This window comes from Anolis carolinensis, chromosome 2 (genome assembly GCF_035594765.1).
Source record: "Anolis carolinensis isolate JA03-04 chromosome 2, rAnoCar3.1.pri, whole genome shotgun sequence".
Lineage (NCBI taxonomy): Eukaryota > Metazoa > Chordata > Lepidosauria > Squamata > Dactyloidae > Anolis > Anolis carolinensis.
This window is the reverse complement of record NC_085842.1, coordinates 270,032,320-270,053,492: the sequence shown is the minus strand read 5'-3', so window position 1 is coordinate 270,053,492 and position 21,173 is coordinate 270,032,320. Positions and strand designations below refer to the sequence as shown.

Below are 21,173 nucleotides of genomic sequence, written 5' to 3'. Positions count from 1 at the left end.
TGATGAACCCCTTGCGGAGGTTTGACTCTATGAACTCCCTGAGAGCTTCTTGCTCTGGTTCAGTCAAGGAGTAGAGATGTCCTCGCGGGATCGGGGGCCCCTCCACCAAGTCAATGGCACAATCATAAGGCCTATGCGGGGGTAGTCTCGCGGCTTCTTTTTCATTGAAAACATCCCAAAAGTCGGAGTATTTCTTGGGCAAGGTGATGATGGATTCAGCGTCTGTGGCGTGACAGACCTTGGCTACAAGACAATGGTTTTGGCAATATTTAGAAGCAAACTGCAGTTCTCTGTTGGTCCAAGAGATGCTGGGGTCGTGGAGCGTCAGCCATGGAATCCCCAAAATCACAGGGAAGTGAGGAACCTCGGTAACAAAGAAGGAAATCTCTTCCATATGTTCCCTTATCCACATTCTGGTGGGTTCAGACCATTGGCTTACTGGACCTGTCTTTAGGGGGCGGCCATCTATGGCTTGCACCACCCGAGCGTTCTTGAAATCGTGATATTGTAATCCCAGAGAGTCGGCATACTCTCTGTCGATGAAATTGTTTGTTGCTCCCGAGTCTATCATGGCATGGATCATGACGGGTCCTTTTTTCGCTGACCACAAGGTGACCACTAGGAGAAATAGGACCCCGGTTGGCGGTTCTTGAGTGGGGTTTCTGACCGGGTTGGCGAGCCTCTCTACGCCCGGTCGTTGGCTTCCCCCGCCGACTTTGCGCTAGCCGCCTCGGCCGTCTCTGTCTCCACGGAAGACGCCGCCGCCAAATGAGCGGCGGGCTTTCTTTTGGCTGGACATTCTCTGGCGAAGTGGCCCCCGTCTCCGCAGTACCAACAGAGGTTTAAGCGTTGGCGGCGGGCCTTCTCGGCAACGTCTAATCTGGGACGCACGTTGCCCAATTGCATCGGCACCTCCCCGCTGTCTCTGGGGTATGGGGCTGGTGGCGGGGGTCTCCACACTGGACGTGGCTGGATGCCGGCGGGAGCGGGAGGTTTTGCTACAGCTCTTCCACTCTGGCCTCGGAGCCATTGTTTTCTGTTGGCAAGCATGACTTCGGCTCGTAAACATTGGTCAATGAGTCTTTCAAGAGAGTTTGGAGGATCCACCTTGGAGATTTCTTCCAACATCTCGATGTTGAGGCCCTCCCGAAACTGTCCTCTGAGGGCTATGTCATTCCAACCGGTGCTTTGGGCCAGCACTCGGAACTCGGCTATGTACTGGGACAAGGGCCTGTCCCCTTGAGAAAGGCGCCGGAGTTTGTGGCCGGCCGCCTCTAAATTGTCCTCGATCCCCCAAGTCACCTTAAGGTGATTCAGGAAGTTTTGCGCGGAACTTAGGTGTGGGGAGGCTTCATCGAACAGCGCCGTGGCCCAATTGGCCGCTGGGCCGTCTAGGAGACTGTAAATCCACGCCACCTTGATGTCTTCTTGAGGAAACTCGGCCTGACGGGCTTCTAGGTATGCCTGGCATTGACGACGGAAAACATGAACCTTGGAAGCTTCTCCAGAAAACTTGGTTGGCAACGCCAGGGCAGGGAGACGGGTTCCGCGTTCCTTCAAGCCCCGTATTTCTCCCTCCTGCGTATGGAGCATATCACGGATTCTGTCCACTTCATCCTTGGCGATGGTGTAGCTGAGTGGTTGGTCACCCGGTCCGGCTCCGGTAGACATTCTGGCCTAGGTTAATTGGTGCTTAAGGTGGCGGAGTCAAACTGTCAGGACCCAGGCTGCAGAGCACCAATAACCATACACAGAGGCCAGTGTATAAAATAGTTCAGAAGTAGACCTTTCAGGAAAGGTCAAAATTAGTCCAAGAAAACAATGTCCAATATGAAATATTAAGGTCCAAAGTTGTAATCCAGTAACCGAAACACTCACTTTGCCAAGCAAAGTGAGGGGAGATGACAAGGTCCTTTAGTCCATGAAACTTAAGCAAGGCTAGGAAGTAAACTTGATTCTTGGAACACTAGGCTTAATTCAAGGCAACAAGAAACGAGGAGCAAGAACAAGATCCGTGGTAAATTCGTGGCGAGGTCCGGAAAGCAAGGCAAGGTCCGTGGAGCAAGGCAAGGTCCTGGAAAGCAAGGCAAGGCTGGAAACGGGAGCAAAGGGCTTGGACGCGGGAGTAGCGTAGTCCACACACAACCTACTCCCGAAGCTGACGAATTGACTCCGCAAGATTCCTACGTGGGCAAAACACCTAAGTAGGGTCTCGTTTTCCCGCCAAAGAACAATTCTCTGGGGAACCAGAACCGAAAGCCATTCTCTGTGTCCAGATGCATGACTCCCTAAAGTTTCCCATGGGAAGCAGGCTTAATCAGCTGAATGCCTGGCAGCAATTCTAGCGCTCCTGCGAGACGCCTCCTGAGCGCCTTTCTGTTGTTTATAATAATCACGGCGAGAAAATGGGGGAGATTTCGGCTCAAGGCTTGTTTGGCAGACTTCTGGAAGGCAAATCTCCTGCAGGTGCAAGGGCTCCAATTCTGGCTGAAAAAGCTCCAATTCTGGCTGAAACGGTGGGAAACCTAAGTTTTCCTCTTCATCTGTCACAACAGTGTTAGGAACGGGACTACATGGCCCATGAGTCATCACAACCATTGAGTACAGTAGGAAACAGCATTTGAGCCATGTCATACTACCCCTTTTCCATCTTGTAGAATTAACAAAATTAACAAAAATGAACACTTAGACAACAAAAGGAATGAAGGTATCCCTTATGAAGTTACAACTATAATGCAATGTTATTAAATCATTTTAATAAATATATTAAAATAATTAATTATCCAAGTTCTTGGTGTTTGTGTGTGTTCATTCTATAAGCAATTTGAATTCTAATGAAAATGTAATTAAAATTTTGTATAATTTGAATAATTTCATTACTATTGGAAGAATATGTTTTCTTGCTATTACACATCTTAATAAAATAAATTTGATATTTCACACCCTTGTTGTGGAAAACCAAAAGAACACAAAAAGAAGCTTTATATTTACATTATTTTCTTGGTACATTTTACTCTTCAAGTAAGACATCAAAATAAAGAAATAGTGAACAATGAAATCCTTGGCTAAAATAAAAGCTATTTTGTGTTTTTAGACTATCAGGAACATTTTACAATTCAGTCTATCAAACCATCCTCAATTTATTTTCATTATACAGTCTTCTGTCTGCTGCAGTATGCTGCATACTGAATAAGTATTTCACATTTGAACTTTAATAAATCCCTCCCCTGCTTTTCAAAATATGTATAAGGTAGGTTGTATTTCTGAAAAAATGGTAAGGTATTGTGACATAGCATGGGATGTTCAGATAGAGCAAGGATGTAAAAATTGTGACATTCTAGATACTGAACTGCAATTCCTAGCATTCTTTACCATTTGCTATGCTAGCTAAATACACAAAGAATTGCAGTCCAGCAACATCTACATTTCAATCTCTGCAATATGGATTAGTATCCACCACTCAGGTACTAGAACTAGCACAGGCTAAGGAATGTAACCAAATAAGAAACAGACCTGAACTTAAAAACTGTATTGTGCCATAATCTGCAGACTTCAAATGAACCCAATCCTGAACTTCTTTGTAAACAGAAGTTCATGTTAACAATTTTAAGTTATACTTTCATCCAGAAACATGGATTTCCAGAGCAGCAGCACAAAGCTAACCAAGGAAGAGTAATAGTTAATCCATTCGTACAAACTCCTTTCCCAGGGGAAGGGGAACACAACATAGCTACTCAACCATTTATTTAGGACTATCCATTTTTATAATCAAATTTCTCCTAATCTGAACTTAAATGTTCAATAATTTAACCTTATTGATTGTTGTTTACTTCGTGGATGAAGCAAAAAGAAAACAGTTTCATCTCTTGTTTTTGCCGTCATCCTTTTGATCACTGCTTGTCTAACCTCAGGCTAAACATTTATTCCTTTGAGCCTTTAAATGAGTATTTGAATTAGCAACTTGTAAATCCAACTCTTCAAAGGCCTGCATACACATAACCTTACTGAACAATCCCATGTGGGTTTACTCAGAAGTAATAACACTGGTTTGAATGGAGTTCATACTCTTACTATGTATTGTAATAGGGTTTTTTTTCTATCCAGCCCCTCAAATTGTTACACAGATGCCATGTGAAACCTGACTGAAATCCATTCTGAAGTTTACATATCACCCTGGTACATATTAAACAAATTATTTTAGAACAGAAAAACAAATTTATTTTGGTATGAAGTACACTTCATAAAGCAATGATATTCTCTATCTTAATTGATCTCAAGATGCTTTCATGTAAGTTTAATACTTTCTAGAAGATTCTCTTCTTCTTTTTTTTAAGGAATAACAAATTATTTCATGACTTTCTATTGCTATTATAATTGTGTGTTTGTTTTATATATTTTTATATATATATATATATATATATATACACACACACACACACACACACACACACACACACACACACACACACACCATGGTATTTTAGGCCCTCTCTGGGTTTTCAGCATTTTGCTATGCCATAGGTCTGATAAATAAGACATTTTTTACTGTTGACATAATAAAATAACTATTCTCTCCAAATTCTTCTTGTCCTTTCTCTTTTCTCTTACAGCCATCAGTTGATTTTCATATCTCCAGAAATGTTTTAGGGATTCCAGTTTCTTCCATGAATGCAAAGAGCTTCCAATGAACAAGTGTTGATCCTATTCACAGTTTCTAATTCAACATATTTTGGTTTCCAGGAAAACCCCCAATCTGGTGCCTTCTCATTTAAGAAGGAAGTTCTAAAGTTATAAATACATCTCAGTGGTTACAAACTAGATGACATACAACATATTGTTAACATGACATGTGAAAAAGAAAAACACAACAGAAAACGGAAACTGAAAAATTAAACCCCCTGCATTAATTTATCAGCAATCCAATTCATCAACGTAAGCATTTATTCTCTTGCTTAAATACAAAACATTTAGTGTGAAGATTAATTGTAGCTACAATAAATCTAAAAACTATTTTGCAGAATTCTGAGTTTCATTATTCCCAAGCTTCTGATAAGTATCAACTAGTAATAATATTTTAAAACAAAGATTAACTTGCTTTTCTATAATGAAGTTACCTGTCATTTATAATCCAGTTCAGACACAGATTGAGGGAAGTAAGGTTTTTGCATCTCTTTACTATTTCCATCACTGTTTCATTATCCAGTTCTGTGATGTGACGTAGATCCAAGCTGGAAAGGTTTCTTAGCTATTAAAATAAATACAATGGTAGGTGTTGTAATTCATATGTAAATACTGTATTACTTATAGAATTCTTTACAATGCTGAATGCTTGAATTCCCTGTTATTTTTTAAAAAGACAAACGAAGCAGGAACACCTGAAAATATCCACATCAATTATTATTTTAAACAAAAAAAGTTTCCAGATTTCCAGTTTATCAGTTGATGGAAGTCCATTTAATGTAAATATGTATCATTATTTAAAACAATATGGTTTTACACTTTTGAAATTATGTCACTAATGAAAGCAGCTTAGTGAAAACTGTAAACATTAGGTGGGGCTGGCAACAGCACAACTTCCCAAAAGTTGTTCTCAACAGCTTTCTATGTTTGACTCACACCACTATCTAGGTAATTCAGCAGCATTTCCAAAAATCTTGCCAAGTGTCCAAAGAAGCTGGTTTAAGGAAGAAAGGAATGGTAATAATGTTTCCTTCTGCCAGCCCAATTGTACATAAATAAATCTGAATCAAGTCTACTGGGTTAATTTTCATATTTGCCATCTTCGGTACAAGGACTCCTAGGATATAAAGAAGCTTCCAACACACTACAGCATTTTTTTTCTGGTGAAACAAATGGTAAGAGAAAACCTGTTTTTTAATTCATTGTACCTTAATTCATTTCCCAAGACCCCCTTACAATATGTTATCAAGGTGCTCCAGAAGAGTGGGGTATGGTATTGGAGGTTTCATAGCAGGAGAAATAAATGAAAACCGCTTCCCAGCTTCTGCTAGGAAGAATATAGTAAACTGAGTTCTGAGCTAAGGGACATTTCTACTGGCAAATTGAAATGCAGGTCCCGGAACAAGCCAGATGCATATTTAGTCTGAATTACTGAATTCAATAACTAACTTCTATCCTGTTGATTTCAATACGATTACTCTAATGATAACTTTTTTAGAATCCATCCCTGTATCCTTTCCAGCTACAAAATGCAGAAGAACACTTTCTAATGAGCAACAAGCACAGTATTAACTGAGTGCCTCATCAAAGTTACCACACAAAATAACAATGGATTAGGCTGAGAAACACCCCTGTGGTCAAGATCTTGTGAAAAAGTTATTACAGCTGCTAAAAACAATACCAAAAGCACTTTTAAGATACTGTGCTGGCATATTTTTTCATAGAACATTATTGTATTGAATGTTGTCGTGTTCTTTTAAAAACTTAATACATCCAATACAAAAGTGTACTAAAACTTTTCACCATATTGTATAATACAATAACAAGCGCCTGGTGAGATACTTCCAGGGATGGAACTGATCAGCAGAATCAAGAGGGAATTATCCTCCCTCTCTGAATAACTGCAATACTCCATTGTTCAAAAATGCTGCAAAGACTGGAGGATTGAGAAAAGGGATGTGTGTGTGTGTGTTGGAGGCTGGACATCAACAGTGACACTGCATATAGGTTGCACTGTTATACGAGTAATTTAATAGTTTCAGGACTCCATATTATTGCAAAATGTTCCATTTTTGACAACAGCTAAATGTAAACGTTATAGAGCACTGTTGTATATTTTACTGCATTCAATAATTCTGAAAAATGTTTTGATGGCAACACTGAGTGAGGTTCATGTCAAAGGTTCAAGGACCAGATCAATAGGGGAGATTTTCAAAACACCTTCTCACTATGGCTAAATCCAGCGGATAGAGGACAAAGATACTCTGAGGCCTACATTTAAGAATATGTTAGATAGAAATGGCACAGCATTTCTAATCATGGAAGAAAATACCGTTTGATGAATATGTGGTATATTGATAACACCTGGGTATGACTGTGAATTTCATGATGCAATACCTATTACAGAATGTGGCTGAGTCATAACCATGTGAGGGTATTGCAGAGGGTTGCATCAGCCAGCGTCTCTTACTGATGACCTATCAACAGGTGGCTATATAAGGAGGTTGAAAGGGTCCATCTTTCTCTCTCCTGTGTGACTTGATGTATGTTGTATGCAGAACCGGCCCGAGGTAATTTTAAAAGATACGCGGAATAAAAAACAATCCCCCCCCGCAGCGCGGGAGGCGTGGCCACGCAACACGGGAGGCCCTGCCTCCCACGCTGCGCGCCCTGACATCGCCTCTCGCGTTACGCGGGAGGCGGGGCAAGGGCGAGGCGGGAAAGTCCTTCCAGGCCACGGTGAAGGCCTAGAAAGACTCCCACCGCAGCCTGGCTGGGCCAGGCCGGCCGGGCCACGGCGCACAGCGTGGGAGGCGGGGCCAGATTCGGCCCTGCCTCCCGCACGGTGCTTCCTGGCCCCTCCTCTTGCGCTGTGCGGGCGGCGAGGCCAGGGAGCGCAGCGTAGGAGGCGGGGCCAGGGCGCGGGAGGCGGGGCCAGGTCTGGCCCCGCCTCCCGGGTGCTCCATAGCGCCCCCAGAACATGGCGCCCAACGCGGGGGCATGGTCGGCATCCTGTGTTGGGCCGGGCCTGGTTGTATGTGACTATTTGATGACTCTGATTGTTTGCAAGTACAAGGAAAGTGGGTCTGTGAATCCTGTTTGTACATTTGTATGTATCGCAATGGTGAAGATTAAAGCCTCCAGAAATTTTGAGTGAAACCTGAATCCATGAGTTTACTATACAGTGTGTAGATAAGGTCAGATGCTGGCAGTTGTACTCAGCTGATAGATGGGCTGAAGCATGCGTGTTTGCTGTGAAAAAAGGACTCTGCTATATATCTACTTGCTTCTGGGACACTTGCTATACAGGTTTCAATGGTTCAGGGAGGTTGTGAATTTGAAACTATAAATCACTTCACAACCAGCATCCCGCGACATAATATATTTTCAGTGGAGACTCAAGATCCATTACTAGCTAGAATAGACTGGGAGGAGGGAAAGGCAAGCACAGAATGCAAAGAACAGTTAGATGATGAGGACAAATGTTTGACCTGTTTGAGATTCCACTGGTCCAGAACTGAGTGAACTACTGAAACAGGATTCTGCTTTTTTAGCCACTTTATTTCAGGAAAGCTGTAGAAACCATCAATTTTCCCTTGAAGTAATGTTCACCTAAGCTGGTTATATAGCAACTGATGTAAACATATCATTAACTGGATCTTAGTGTTCAACTTTTTTTCCCATCAAGTTATCCATCATACAATGAGGAAGCATTTCCTTCATTGAAGTTGTCACAGTAATTTACGCAGCGCAGCAGCAGTTGGATGGAGTCAGAGGAACGCAGCATGAAGAGACATCAGAGATGATGGTAAAACTATATACAAGTTTTACTGAAAGCAGTAATAAAGACAAACAGACTTGAAGACAATGGACACAGGACTTGACTTCTCAGCAGACAGCACTCGACTCAACTCAGAACAGAAATTAACTGATGCAATCAGCAATGCACACACACTTGTGTCTGGATGCTCCCAGCCACACATCAAGGACATCACAGCTTCTTAGGAATTAACTCTTTCCAGATTATGTTACGCTCTGGATGATGCAATCAGTATGCAATACAGACAAGACACAAATTTCATTTAAACACTACCAATACACAAATCCCACATTAACAGAAGTAATGCTATTATTTCTGTGAGCCGCCCTGAGTCCACTTCGGGGGAGATGGAGGCGGGATACAAATAAACAAATTATTATTATTATTATTATTATTATTATTATTATTATTATTATTATTTTAATTAAAATGCATTCTCTCATTGTGATAAAACAGTGACCTATTCAATGATATAAGATTAGTATCATTACAAAAAGTCCCACATCAATCACTCAATATTTGGACGGGGGAATGCACTGCAAACAAAATATACGTCACTCTATTCTGAATCAAGTTTTTTTACAAGGTTAACACACACACACACACACACACACACACACACACACACACATATATATATATATATATAAAGAAAAACTAGATATCACAACAAAATCTTCACTGCATATTTTATTTCATTCTCAGTCTCTCAATGCAGAATCAGAGGAGGCATGCTCATAAGAGCAGAACTCTATGAGCAGCAGCATGAATGAGGGGCAAGAGTTTCTTGAAGAAATAACTAAGGCAATATTCCAGAAATATAATAGAAACAGGGAAACTCAGAATATGGAAGTATTACATATAATTACGAGACATTCCTTCAGTTCTGTAACCTCCACAAATAGCAGAAAATGAAAAATAGAGGTGGCGAGGAGCTTGAAGCAAAGTCTGGATGTATCATAGGAGTGCTTAATTGGCAACAAAGCATATTTCAGGGAAATAAACCTGTACTTAAGTTAATCAAGATTAGTATGGGTAAGGATCTCAACCCCATAAGTTCATCAGAATTTAAGAGATGGATAACTAGACTGATTAAATACAGTAGAGTCTCACTTATCCAACATAAACGAGCCGGCAGAACATTGGATAAGTGAATATGTTGGATAATAAGGAGAGATTAAGAAGAAGCCTATTAAACATCAAATTAGGTTATGATTTTACAAATTAAGCACCAAAACTTCATGTTATACAACAAATTTGGTAGAAAAAGTAGTTCAATATGCAGTAATGCTACGTAGTAATTACTGTATTTATGAATTTAGCACCAAAATATCACGATGTATTCAAAATATTGACTACAAAAATGCGTTAGATAATCCAGAATGTTGGATAAGCGAATGTTGGATAAGTGAGACTCTACTGTAAATCCTTGATTACTGTTAATAGGTTAGTGATACAACAGTTCCATACCAAAATCCTACTTTCTTCCCGCAACTAAGATATTATCCTTATGGCTTTCTGTTAAATATGCTGATACTGCTGAAAAGCTCCCCAGCTAGTCATTGCCATGTTGCCCTGCTCTGTAGTAAATCTCAGTGGTTAGCTGGCAATGTTCATTTCACTTGAAAAGCAGGATAAATTATGACCTTTACATCAGCATTACAAATATAATAATATAAAATGTATTTCATTTGTAAAAAAAAGTATAAAACATAAGTAACAACTTTCTATGTTATGGAACATGAAAGGCGGCACTACAGATTAACTCAACCAAAAAAGTCACCCATACAAGAGCACTTGATGAACCAACCTGGACACAGTATATTATTTGAAAACACAGAAATGCTGGACCACTCTAACAACCACTATATCAGACAACACAGAGAAGCCACTGAAATCCACAAGCATGTGGACAATTTCAACAGAAAGGAGGAAACCATGAAAATGAACAACATCTTTGGATGTAAATCCCAAAAGCCCCCATCTAGCAGGTGCAAAATAGCTCATTTGAAATTGCCTTTTTTTTTAAAGGAGAGAGAAGTGCTTGGACGGACTGCAAGTCCCAGAATCCCCTGACGTAGCTATTTTATTTGACCTTTTGGAAAAGGTCCATTTTTATACTTCAAGTGCTGAAACCTGACAACCAGCATGGCTTTTTTTTTTTAAGTAGCTCTCTTGAAACAGTCTTTATAATAAAAAAGAGAAAGAAAAATATTTGGACAAGTTTCTCCTTGCTTCTCTGGCAAATTAATTTTTTCCAATGCGCATTTTTATTGATGGCACACTAGTTTCGAGTAAATATGGTAACTGGCAACCAGTGGATTGACATTAATATGTGTGTAATATGCTCACTCCTAGATGTTTCTGTAATCAATCTAGTTGCCATGTTTTGAACTAATTGGAGTTTCTGAACTTGGTACAGAGGTACCCAATGTACAGTGCATTACAGAAGTCCAACCTTGAGGTTATCAGCGCATTTACCACCATCTTTATGTCCTTGGATTCTAGGAAGGGACAGCCGGTGTATCAGCCGAAGCTGGTAGTAAGCACTCCTTACCATCACATCTACCTCGCCTGACGTTTGGAGAGGTGGATCTAGGAGAGCTCCCAAGTTGCAGAGCACTCCCAAGCTTCAGGGGGAGTATAACCCCATCCAGAACTGGCTAATATACCTCAATCTCTCTGTTAGAACTCTTAATGGAAAGCACTTCTGTCTTATCTGGATTCAGCTTCAATTTGTTTTTTCTTATCCAGCTCATTACCTCCTCCAAGCATTCAGTCCCAGGAGACACACTATCCTTAGCTGAGGCTGTTTTTGAAGGCATTGAGAAATAAATGTGGATATAAACAGCATATTGATAACACCCTGCCCCATGTCTTTAGATGATCTCTCCCAGAAATTTCATCTAAATGTTACAAAGCATTGGGGATAGAAAGGCACCTTGTGGGATGCCATATAACAGCTCCGGATGCGGCCCTCCAAAGTCATTTACCTGGCCCCTGTCCTAAACTTTAGACTTTGGTCTTTGGAGGTCTCTGCTTATAGCCTTATGAGATCATCTAGATGGTCTTCGAAGGTCTCTTTGCTTAGCTACGGCCTTATGAGGCCATCTAGATGGCTTTTGGAGGTCCCTTTCCTTACCTATGGTCCTATGAGATGGTCTAGATGGCCTTTGAGGGCCCTTTACTTACCTATGGTTTTACGAGATTGTCTAGATCAGGGGTCCCCAAACTAAGGCCCTCCAAAGTCATTTACCTGGCCTGATTTCAAACTATACCATGAATCTTGTGCATTACTATGGATTAAAGATTGGATTACTCTAAAACAGAATAAAATTTTAACATTAGAAGGCTTCAACCTTAGAGGTGGGTGGCACTCATACCTGTGGTATGACAGGAAGAAAAAAGAGAAGAACTTTCGCAACAACTTAATTAGGTAGGCAATAATAAAAGTATGAGAAAAATATAAAAAGAGATTATACCCAAAGACCCCCTATGGATTTCCCCATTAGAAGCAATCCAAAGAAGAGAGTTAGCATGGGAAAAATGGCCTGTTTACAGGGAAATCCTGAAAAAACAAAATGGGGATTATATGTTAAAGCCACAAGAAGAAATCCATAATATGTACAGGAACGTATCATGGTTCCAATATAGACAACTAGAGGAATTCTTCAATAAAGACAAAAAATTGGGCTTCATGACCAAAGAATCAATTTTGGACAAAATAATCAAATTGGAAAAGAAGGAGATTACGAAAACATGCAAACTTCTGTTACAATGGTCCAGGGAAACCGAGACAGTGAAGGAATGCATGAATGGCCCAAAATATTGGCCATTCAATCCAATTGGAGAGCTGGGAAAAATGTTGGAACTGCAAAATAAAATATACATACTGTTTAGGGTATAAACTGGTATAAGATGATGTACCAATGCCAGAAATTGGCAAAATGCTACAAAAATGAGCAAGGAAAATGTTGGAAATGCGGCACTCATGTGGAAACATTTTTCCACATGTGGTGGACGTGCAACACAGCCAAGAATTATTGGAAAATGATACGTCAGAAAATAGAAAAAATCCTATCAGAGAAAATAGAAATGAAACCAGAATTCTTCCTACTGGGGATGTTGAAATTTGAAAGAGATAAAAACAAAGATATATTATTCAATTACTTGGTAACAGCGGCCAGAATATCATATGCAAGGAACTCGAAGACCAAAGAATCTCCAATGTCAGACGACTGGATTATGAAAGTCCTAGAGGTAATGAAAAAGGACATCTTAACCTACCAATTGAAAGATACACAGAGAAACCCCAAAAACAAACTGATTGGACTCCAATAAAAGAATTTCTTAAAACAAACAGGGAAAAATGAATTCTTAGATGTTGACGACAAAAACGCACAGGGAGAAGAACCGGACGCGGAAATGCTGAAAGGGAAACCGGAAGAATAAAAAGAATTTTTTTAAATCGAATTTGCATAACTTGAAGACAGAGGAAGGAAGTCAACAGACGCCCCCCTCCCTTCCTGGGCTTTTCCGTATACTTCCCTCCCCTTACTTACCCTCTCCTACCCCACATCTTGTTTCTCCATATCCCACTCAAGTCCACCCTCAGCCTTCCGTACACTTTTCCCCTTTTCTTCTTTTTTAAACTATTTACACCCCCATCTGTAAAACCAATAAAAATTAATAAAAAATGTGTGTCACGCAATACTGCCTGGAGTTGGGAGGGCAACTGCCTTCTCAATCACCTTGTCCAAAAAAGGTAGGTTAATACCTAATAACTACAGACCGGTCTGTAGTTATTAAGGTTCAAGGGACCTTGAGAGGGCTGGATATACAATCAAATAATATGGGGAAAACAGAGAGAAGTCTCCCACCCCAACATCCACCCAAGGAACAATATAAGCAAATAGGGTGAAGCTATGCTGTTGAATGAGGCTAGACAATATGAACCACTTCTTCACAAAGAACACAGTTAAACTATACAATTCACAAGTCATAAGAAAGTTGCCAACATGGATGGCTCTAGAACAGAAGTGGGCAAGGGGTGTGCTGAGAGCTGCATGTGGCTGCCAAAGCCATTTTTGTGGCCATTTAGCATAAAAAAAATGTAATAAATATTTTTGTTTGAAAATCTTATCACCACATTGTGGGTAGGGGTAGAGAGCTTTTCCACCACATTTTGAGGCCCACGGTCCCCAGGTAAAAACACATTTTCCAAACAATTTTTCTTACGGAATTTCTCAAAATGTTCTCAAGGGATCCAGGAAGACTACAAAGCATAGTGAGCGTGTGTGTGGGGTCTCTGTTTTACAGAAATGGCTGGAGAGGCTAGCCATCCACAGTTGCCACCTCCTGCTTCAGAAAAGCCGTAGACAAATTTATGGATGATAACGCTTTACATGATTAGTGTTCACACACACACACACACACACACATATATATATCTTGTTCTTTCTTTATTAAACATGCTTACTTAAAATGGGATTCTACTATGTAGATAGCTCCTCAGATTACTTTTTCTCAAATTTTACCCCTGTGTATGACTATCCAAATTTGATACTTTTTATCTATGTCTAATATATCTCATATATACGGTTTTTTTCAAGTATAGGACTACCAAAATTTATTACAGTACTTACATTGGTAAGGTGTATGACTCCTTTAGATGTAACAGAACACCCCATAAATCCAACATACTGCAACTCGGGACAGTGTTCAGCGAATGCCTTAACAGATTGATCTGTCACCTGCAAAGAGAGAACGAAGCAATTGAAAATGACAATGAATATTTGCAATCCATGAAGTCCAGGAATCATCTCAGCAGTAGTGTTACCTTGCAGATTCAGTAGTTTCTTTTGTCTTAACAGTATGAGAGGAAAAAGTAAAGTATTCTTAAAAGGTCTTCAGGTAAAAAATGAACATGATGAAAAGTGTTCTTTTTCCTCCAGCAACTGACAGAGTAGGAAGTAATGAAAACAGAATGCACCATATTTACAGAGATTAAAAATAAAATCAATTCTTTCTTTGTTCAAAACGTAAAAACTATAACCAGGAGGAACATTCTCCGTGTGTCCCCAAATGTTCAAAAGAAGACATAAACTAGGTTTTGAAAACTAAAGACATTCTGAAAATCAGGCACACAAAATTCAGTTTCATAATCAAGTGCATCATATATGCACTTCATATAATAATAGTTTTGTCTTCTTTTGTGTTGTGCACTAATACTGTATAAAGGTTTAGATGAAGGGTAAGAATTTGTGAACAAAGGCTAGAAATATATACATTAATATAAGTTGGCCACACATTGAAAAATAGATGTCCAAGAAATCTAATATATATACAAAATATACATTCATGCATCGCTAAACAAGTAACGTCTTCTGACCTCTGAACAATGGAGGGTAAATATTTATGTTTCTAACCTTGGAACAAATTTTTATTTATTTATTTATTTTGCAAAACGAAAACCAGGCAGATTGCTAGGAGTACTCCGATTTCCTGCATGGCAGGGGGTTGGACTAGATGTGGTCTCTTTCAACTCTATTATTCCATGACTTAAGAACACCGAAGCTCATTTAAATTTCACATCAGAGGAAATGTGTTATATGATCTGGACAAGTTAGGTGATTAACCTCTTTTTGGCTGGAGATGCTACTGATATTAATTCTGCATTAGAAAAAAACATATTTCTAGATGCCCATGTTGCTTAAAATTACATTCCTGTTAGGTTTTTTGAGATGCAATATTAATTTCAAGAATAATATATAAAATTTGAGATTTTGGAGTCAGTTTGAAATTCTTTTCCTTCCCAGCAGCTGTAAAGTTATAAACTACAAGATTAGTTTAATCTGTAAAGAAAAACTGTAAAGCAACAGCAGTTTCTCTGTCAGCATTCCTTGCCACCCTAGTATTAAAAATTAATGTATTTTTTCCGTTCAGATACAGTATAGGTATTTTAATTCAGTAAAGTGCCAAGAGATTTCACTAGATATTTCAATGCATCATCATTTCCCACAACTATAGTCTGAGAGCTTTAACCGAGTTTTTTAAAAAAAAACTCTGAATTGTGTTACTGAATGCAGAAACTGATATCAAAGAAATCTAGTAATCTAGGAGGTTGCCAAAAAAGCCAAGGCTACATTACAGCTTGAAATTTGCCCACCACATGGAAATTGATTTCATGATTGTTTATCTCTTTGACAACTGCAAAGATGTTTTTGTCATCTTGTGATGGTTGGATGATTCCTTCATAGATATCTGATTTGAAAACCACTAAGAAGAATGGTCAGAGATTGCTCATGGATCACACGTTGATACCTAAGGCCCTTCACAAGCTCACAGGCCCTTTTGGATTCCCCCAATTGCCTTTCTTTATAAAACAAATGAGAAAAAGCTTTGTTTCTACTCTTGGAAGTTTCCAGGAAGAGCAGCAGAAGGATTGATAAGTCCCCAATTCTCTGAAGTCTAATGTGAAACGCACTGTTAATTTTTGCAATAACACTTTTGCCTGGATTCTTTTAAAGTTTTTGAAACCTAGTTCACTCTTCAGAAGGTAGCAGCAATTTGTCTCCTAAGTACTACCAGGCTGTGCCAGTTAATATACCAGTCATTTCATTTGATATCAGCAGTAGTTTCCAGATTAGTATCAACTAATCTTGAGCATTTGTAGAGAATCGCTATTCGTTTCAGTTTATTTCATTTGTAAGGCCCCATTTTTGTTTTCAAGCAGTTTGTATTATTATCCTTCATTACGACCGGAATTAAAAACATCAGAGTTACTTAAGATTACACTAATTCTGAGATGTTTAACTCTCGATCTGCAGAAGAGAAGTGAGTGTAAAAGCAGGGCTTAAAATACCACATGTGATGCTTTCCTCTCAGTCTGCAGAGCGGAGGCGGGCAAGGCAAGGCAGGCAGCAGGTGAGGCAGATGACATTCTTTTCCTCCACCGATTGGCCCGACAGGCAGAGCTCAGTGGTCCGAAAAGCAGATGACCAAATAATTTCTGTTCCTACTTTCCTTTTTGTTTCACCGTTTTTTCCATATCGGAAAGGGATGTACCATTTCGTGCCATCCAAATGGAAAGAACAAAATGGAAACACAAACTAAACGAATGATACTGATATCAACAAGATCTTGTGAAGAGGTTTAAACAAGGGGCTATCAGAACATAGATAACCAGGGCTAGTGTTTCAGTCCAAGAGCGATACTCACAACAATACAATGCACTTACGTAAATGAACTATTTATATCCTGCTTTTTGGGGGAGGGAAGGAGTCCAGAATAGCATTCAACCAGTCTTCAACCAGAACATGTCCCCATTAACTTAGAGATCAGTAGTACACATTTGTACCAGTGAGAACACCCGGAAAAGGCTGGATTTAAGAGCATAAACAAATTACAAACTTTATTTTCCAAAGTAGTACAACCCCATCCGGAATCATTAAATCCTAGTACAACATTTGAGAAATTATCTTGTTTTTGGTGGCATGACACGATTAAGATCAAGACAAATCTGTCACCAATATATCAGATAAAACAAGAGAACAGCTACAACAGAAATGTAAGCTGAAACAACATGGGTCAAAGAGATCAATTTAACAAGACAAATTATGTGTTGCAGGATATGTATTTAAAATCATACATTAAGGCTTCTTAGGCTGTGCAATTACCCCCTTTTTCACCCAATTAAAAATCTTTTAACTTCTATATTTTGTTTACCTGAAAAACTGGTGATGCTTAGAAGTATCATCAGAACCTTATCGTGGCAAAGAGATAATGTGAATTGTTACTCTTCAGTAATTTAACATACAGTATTACTATTATTGAAACTGAAACTTTAACATGGGAGTTAGTCATCAGACCCTGCAAAACACAATTTTGCTAAATCAATCCAAATTGAGCAAAGAATATACTATATTTTTACTAAAAATGCCCCCTTGTGAATGAGGGCACAGATATTCACAACTAATCACATTACGAAGGTCCATTAGTGTTCACTGAGAAATCTGTAATAATTTGATTGCCTCTTCGACCTTCACTGACTTTCTTTCATATTTCCTTATATTATGTTAGGCTTGCTTTATAAAAGTCATATAAGCTGATGAAAACAGATTTATAAGCTGTGCACAAAGCATGGTAAGTAGGAAAGAAATCAGCCCAGAACTAATGGCACAGATATTAGACATTCAGTAAAAATACTATCAGGACTTTGGCCATTTTTCTTAAACATATTTGACAACTTTGTTATTGTAGTTTTGAAATTCATTGCTGAATCTCAATATAATAGGAACAGTGAATTTTTTTCTTCTATTTGAATTACCTGCCACAGAACTGTGATTATATAACTATAACTGTATATATCAAGCTATCTTTTGACAGCATCTATAAGCTATATAAGTATAATATTTTCCTCAAGAAATGTCTCCCATATTTGTTGTTTTTCTCTGCTACAAATATAACTCCGAAAAGTATCATATAATTAGCTTGCCAAGTATTAAAACTTATAAACCATTAAGAAGTATAGCTGTGAAGTGCTGAAAAAACCAGGTCATCCCTTAGCTGTCCTGTTGAAGCAACCTTCTCATTCTCCCTCCATACACACACGTTTTGACACATCCATATCTGCAACACTTCTAATGTCCTAGGTGTCAAGTAATCCAACTAACTAAATAGTGCAGTTCATTGAGCAACTGGCACCCAGCTGACACAACCCCTTTGGCATTAAAAGACTGCATAAGCCAGATGGCAATAGACTGCACCAATATGTATCTGTGGATGCTGAAACTCCATCATATAACAATGATGTAATAAAATGGTGCCATTTGTGTAAAACTATCCTACATATCCAGCATTGCCTGGGTATGCATTTTCTGAATACATGATTCTATGTGGAACTGAATTATTATTACACAAGTTTTTTATCTTAAGGGTTCCTTTCTCCCTTCTTCAGCTTACCTTCTGAGAAGGCCACCCATAGAATGTCTCCATCGCAACACTGTGGTCCTCCTAGACCAGGCATGGGCAAACTTTAGCCCTCCAGGTGTTTGGGACTTCAACTCCAAGAAATTCCAAACAGCTTACACTATTAGAAATTGTGGAAGTTGAAGTCCAAAACACCTGGAGGGTCAAAGTTGCCCGTGCCTCCCTCTGATACAGCCTTTCTATCAACATGCTGCCCTTTTATGGTTCCATCCGAGCACTGCATAGACACATACCTATTTATTCATTTCTGGGGCCCTATCCCAAATAGGGCGGATTTTTATCAGGAGATGGAAGTTGGCTAGAATTACAGTGTTTCCTCACTTATTGCAGGGGTTAGGTTCCAGGACCACCCGCAATAAGTGAAAATCCCCGAAGTAGGGACGCTATATTTATTTTAATATTTATACATTATTTTAGTAGTTATACACTATTTTAAGTCTTTATCAACCAATTGTGCGTTGATAAATCGCCTCCTTCTCCTCCTGTTGCTGCCTGGGCTCCTTTTCTCTCGCTTTGGCTTTTCCTTCCTCCCTTCCTTAGGCTGTAAATCGTAATTTTTTATTATTTATAATAGTCTTTTAGAGTTTATTGAAAAACCGCGAAATAGCGAATCCATGAAAAGTGAACTGCGAAATAGTGAGGGAATACTGTACTACTTTCTCCGTTTAGCTACTGGAAATACTGTGCTGGACCCAAGCTGTTTTCTACTGAAAGATACTGGACCCAAGTCATTGTTTAGGAAATTTATCTAAATATGGAAATCTATTTCCTTTTTTCTAATTTCATTGATTTACAGATCTGTCTAGCTGCTTTGAGTCTCATTTAAGAGGGAAAAGCAGGTTATAATAATATTTTAAATCTTGATATTAGACTGAACATACTGTAGTTAAAACTACTTTCCAAAGACTGTATAATTATGGCTGACAACAGACCAATATGAACAATATGGTTTGGGGAAATTTATGAACCAATGCTAAGTTTTAAGGTGTTTCCAGTAAGAGGTTTAATACAAAATTAATCACAAGAGAATGCACGAACATTTTGACATCTTACCTCTTTGTCTTGAGATTTTATTACACATGAGATACAACTAATTTACATTGAGATGTTTTATGCCATTTTATCTATTGTCAAATATTGTGTATTATGAATTGTTTAAAAATACTACTTTGAAAGCATAATGTTTGAAGTTCCTTAGAGTACAATTATACAGAAACCTGCTAACTTTTAGAACTGAAGAGATTTGTTTTAAAATTAAATTGCAGGTGGCTAACAGCACTGTGTTCAAAACAATCTGTAGAGATTTGTAAGCAATTTATTCACTGTGGATTTGGGGAATCTTAATGTCTACAAAGTGGATTTCTCACTAACAAAAGTACTCAGTGTAGATATATTAAAATAATGTACACTAGTTTTGAGTCCAAGTTCAAGTTCTGATTGCATAAACAAAACATACAAGCACACCAGTTACATGAAATACTAATTAATTGTTATTTTCCCTATTTAATATATATATTATACTGTCCTGTAGCTTCAGAATTCAAGGTTCATCTATAAGCAGTTAAAATGTTTATTATAATATGGCCAATTGCCCAAGTTTAAAAATAGAGTAGAGTCTTGCTTATCCAACATAAATGGGCCAGCAGAACACTGGATAAGCAAAAATGTTCGATAATAAGGAGGGATTAAGGAAAAGTCTATAAAATGTCAAATTACGTTATGATTTTACAAATTAAGCACCAAAACATCATGCTTTACAACAAATCAACAGAAAAAGCAGTTCAATACACAGTAATGTTATGTAGTAATTAGTGTATTTACGAATTTAGCACCAAAACATTGCAACATATTGAAAACATTGACTACAAAAACACTGACTATTAAAAGGCAGACTGCATTGGATAATACAGAACATTGGATGAGCTACGGTTGGATAAGCGAGACTCTACTGTAAGCACTTAACGTAAAAATTTCACAAATTCAAATCATTGTACTGGAATATAGGAGGAGAAGACTATTTATGCAGAGTAAGACCTCTCTGGTAGCCAGCATGTTCAGTTTGAACAAAAGAAGGTGACTTACTATGAACTGTAGCATCAGCAGATGAGGGTTAAGCATCCATTGAAATAGAAAATAACAGAAATTATGAGATATATACAGCTTTTCAGAGGACAGTTAAAACAAGTATGAAGATGAACTGAATTGTTCAAACAAAGGATTCACTTTGAGGTTGTTGTTGCTATACATAGACACATAAGTGCAAAATGTGCAGTGGCAAGACCTTACTTTGGTATGAAAAGAATTTAGGTAAAAAGAAATCAAATTTATTTCCACAAGAAAGCTACTGCTGCACAAATGTCCCCACTGGGTCTACAAAGTTTTGTGTCCAATCAAAGTGTTTGATCATTCGCAGTTATGAGGTATTTCTAAAATCTCCTGTAGGTATGTGAGTTTATGAACTAGAACCACTGTCTTGCATAACAAGAAAGAACCCTAATGGGCATTTAATCCATTCCTCTACCATGAAGGATTCCATAGCTAAAGCAACCAAGAAATAACAATAACACAGATTTAATAACCTCCAGTGATGGAAAGCCCACCACATCCTAGGATCTTGTCAACTCACATTACAAAAATACATGTTTTAACAGAACTCACTTTACTGGCAATGATACTTTATATT

General features: G+C 38.6%; 1 protein-coding gene across 3 annotated transcripts in view; it reads right to left on the bottom strand.

The window, feature by feature from the left end:
* Positions 1 to 21,173, bottom strand: part of fbxl17 (F-box and leucine rich repeat protein 17) — a 248,234-nt gene that overhangs the window by 170,054 nt on the left and 57,007 nt on the right. For all 3 annotated transcript variants that reach the window (XM_062972211.1, XM_062972210.1, XM_062972209.1), the window contains 2 exons: positions 14,146 to 14,253; positions 5,115 to 5,245 (listed from right to left, as the gene is read on the bottom strand). In XM_062972211.1, coding sequence (XP_062828281.1) covers positions 5,115 to 5,245; positions 14,146 to 14,253 — 239 coding nt within the window. The remainder of the gene's footprint in view (positions 1 to 5,114; positions 5,246 to 14,145; positions 14,254 to 21,173) is intronic.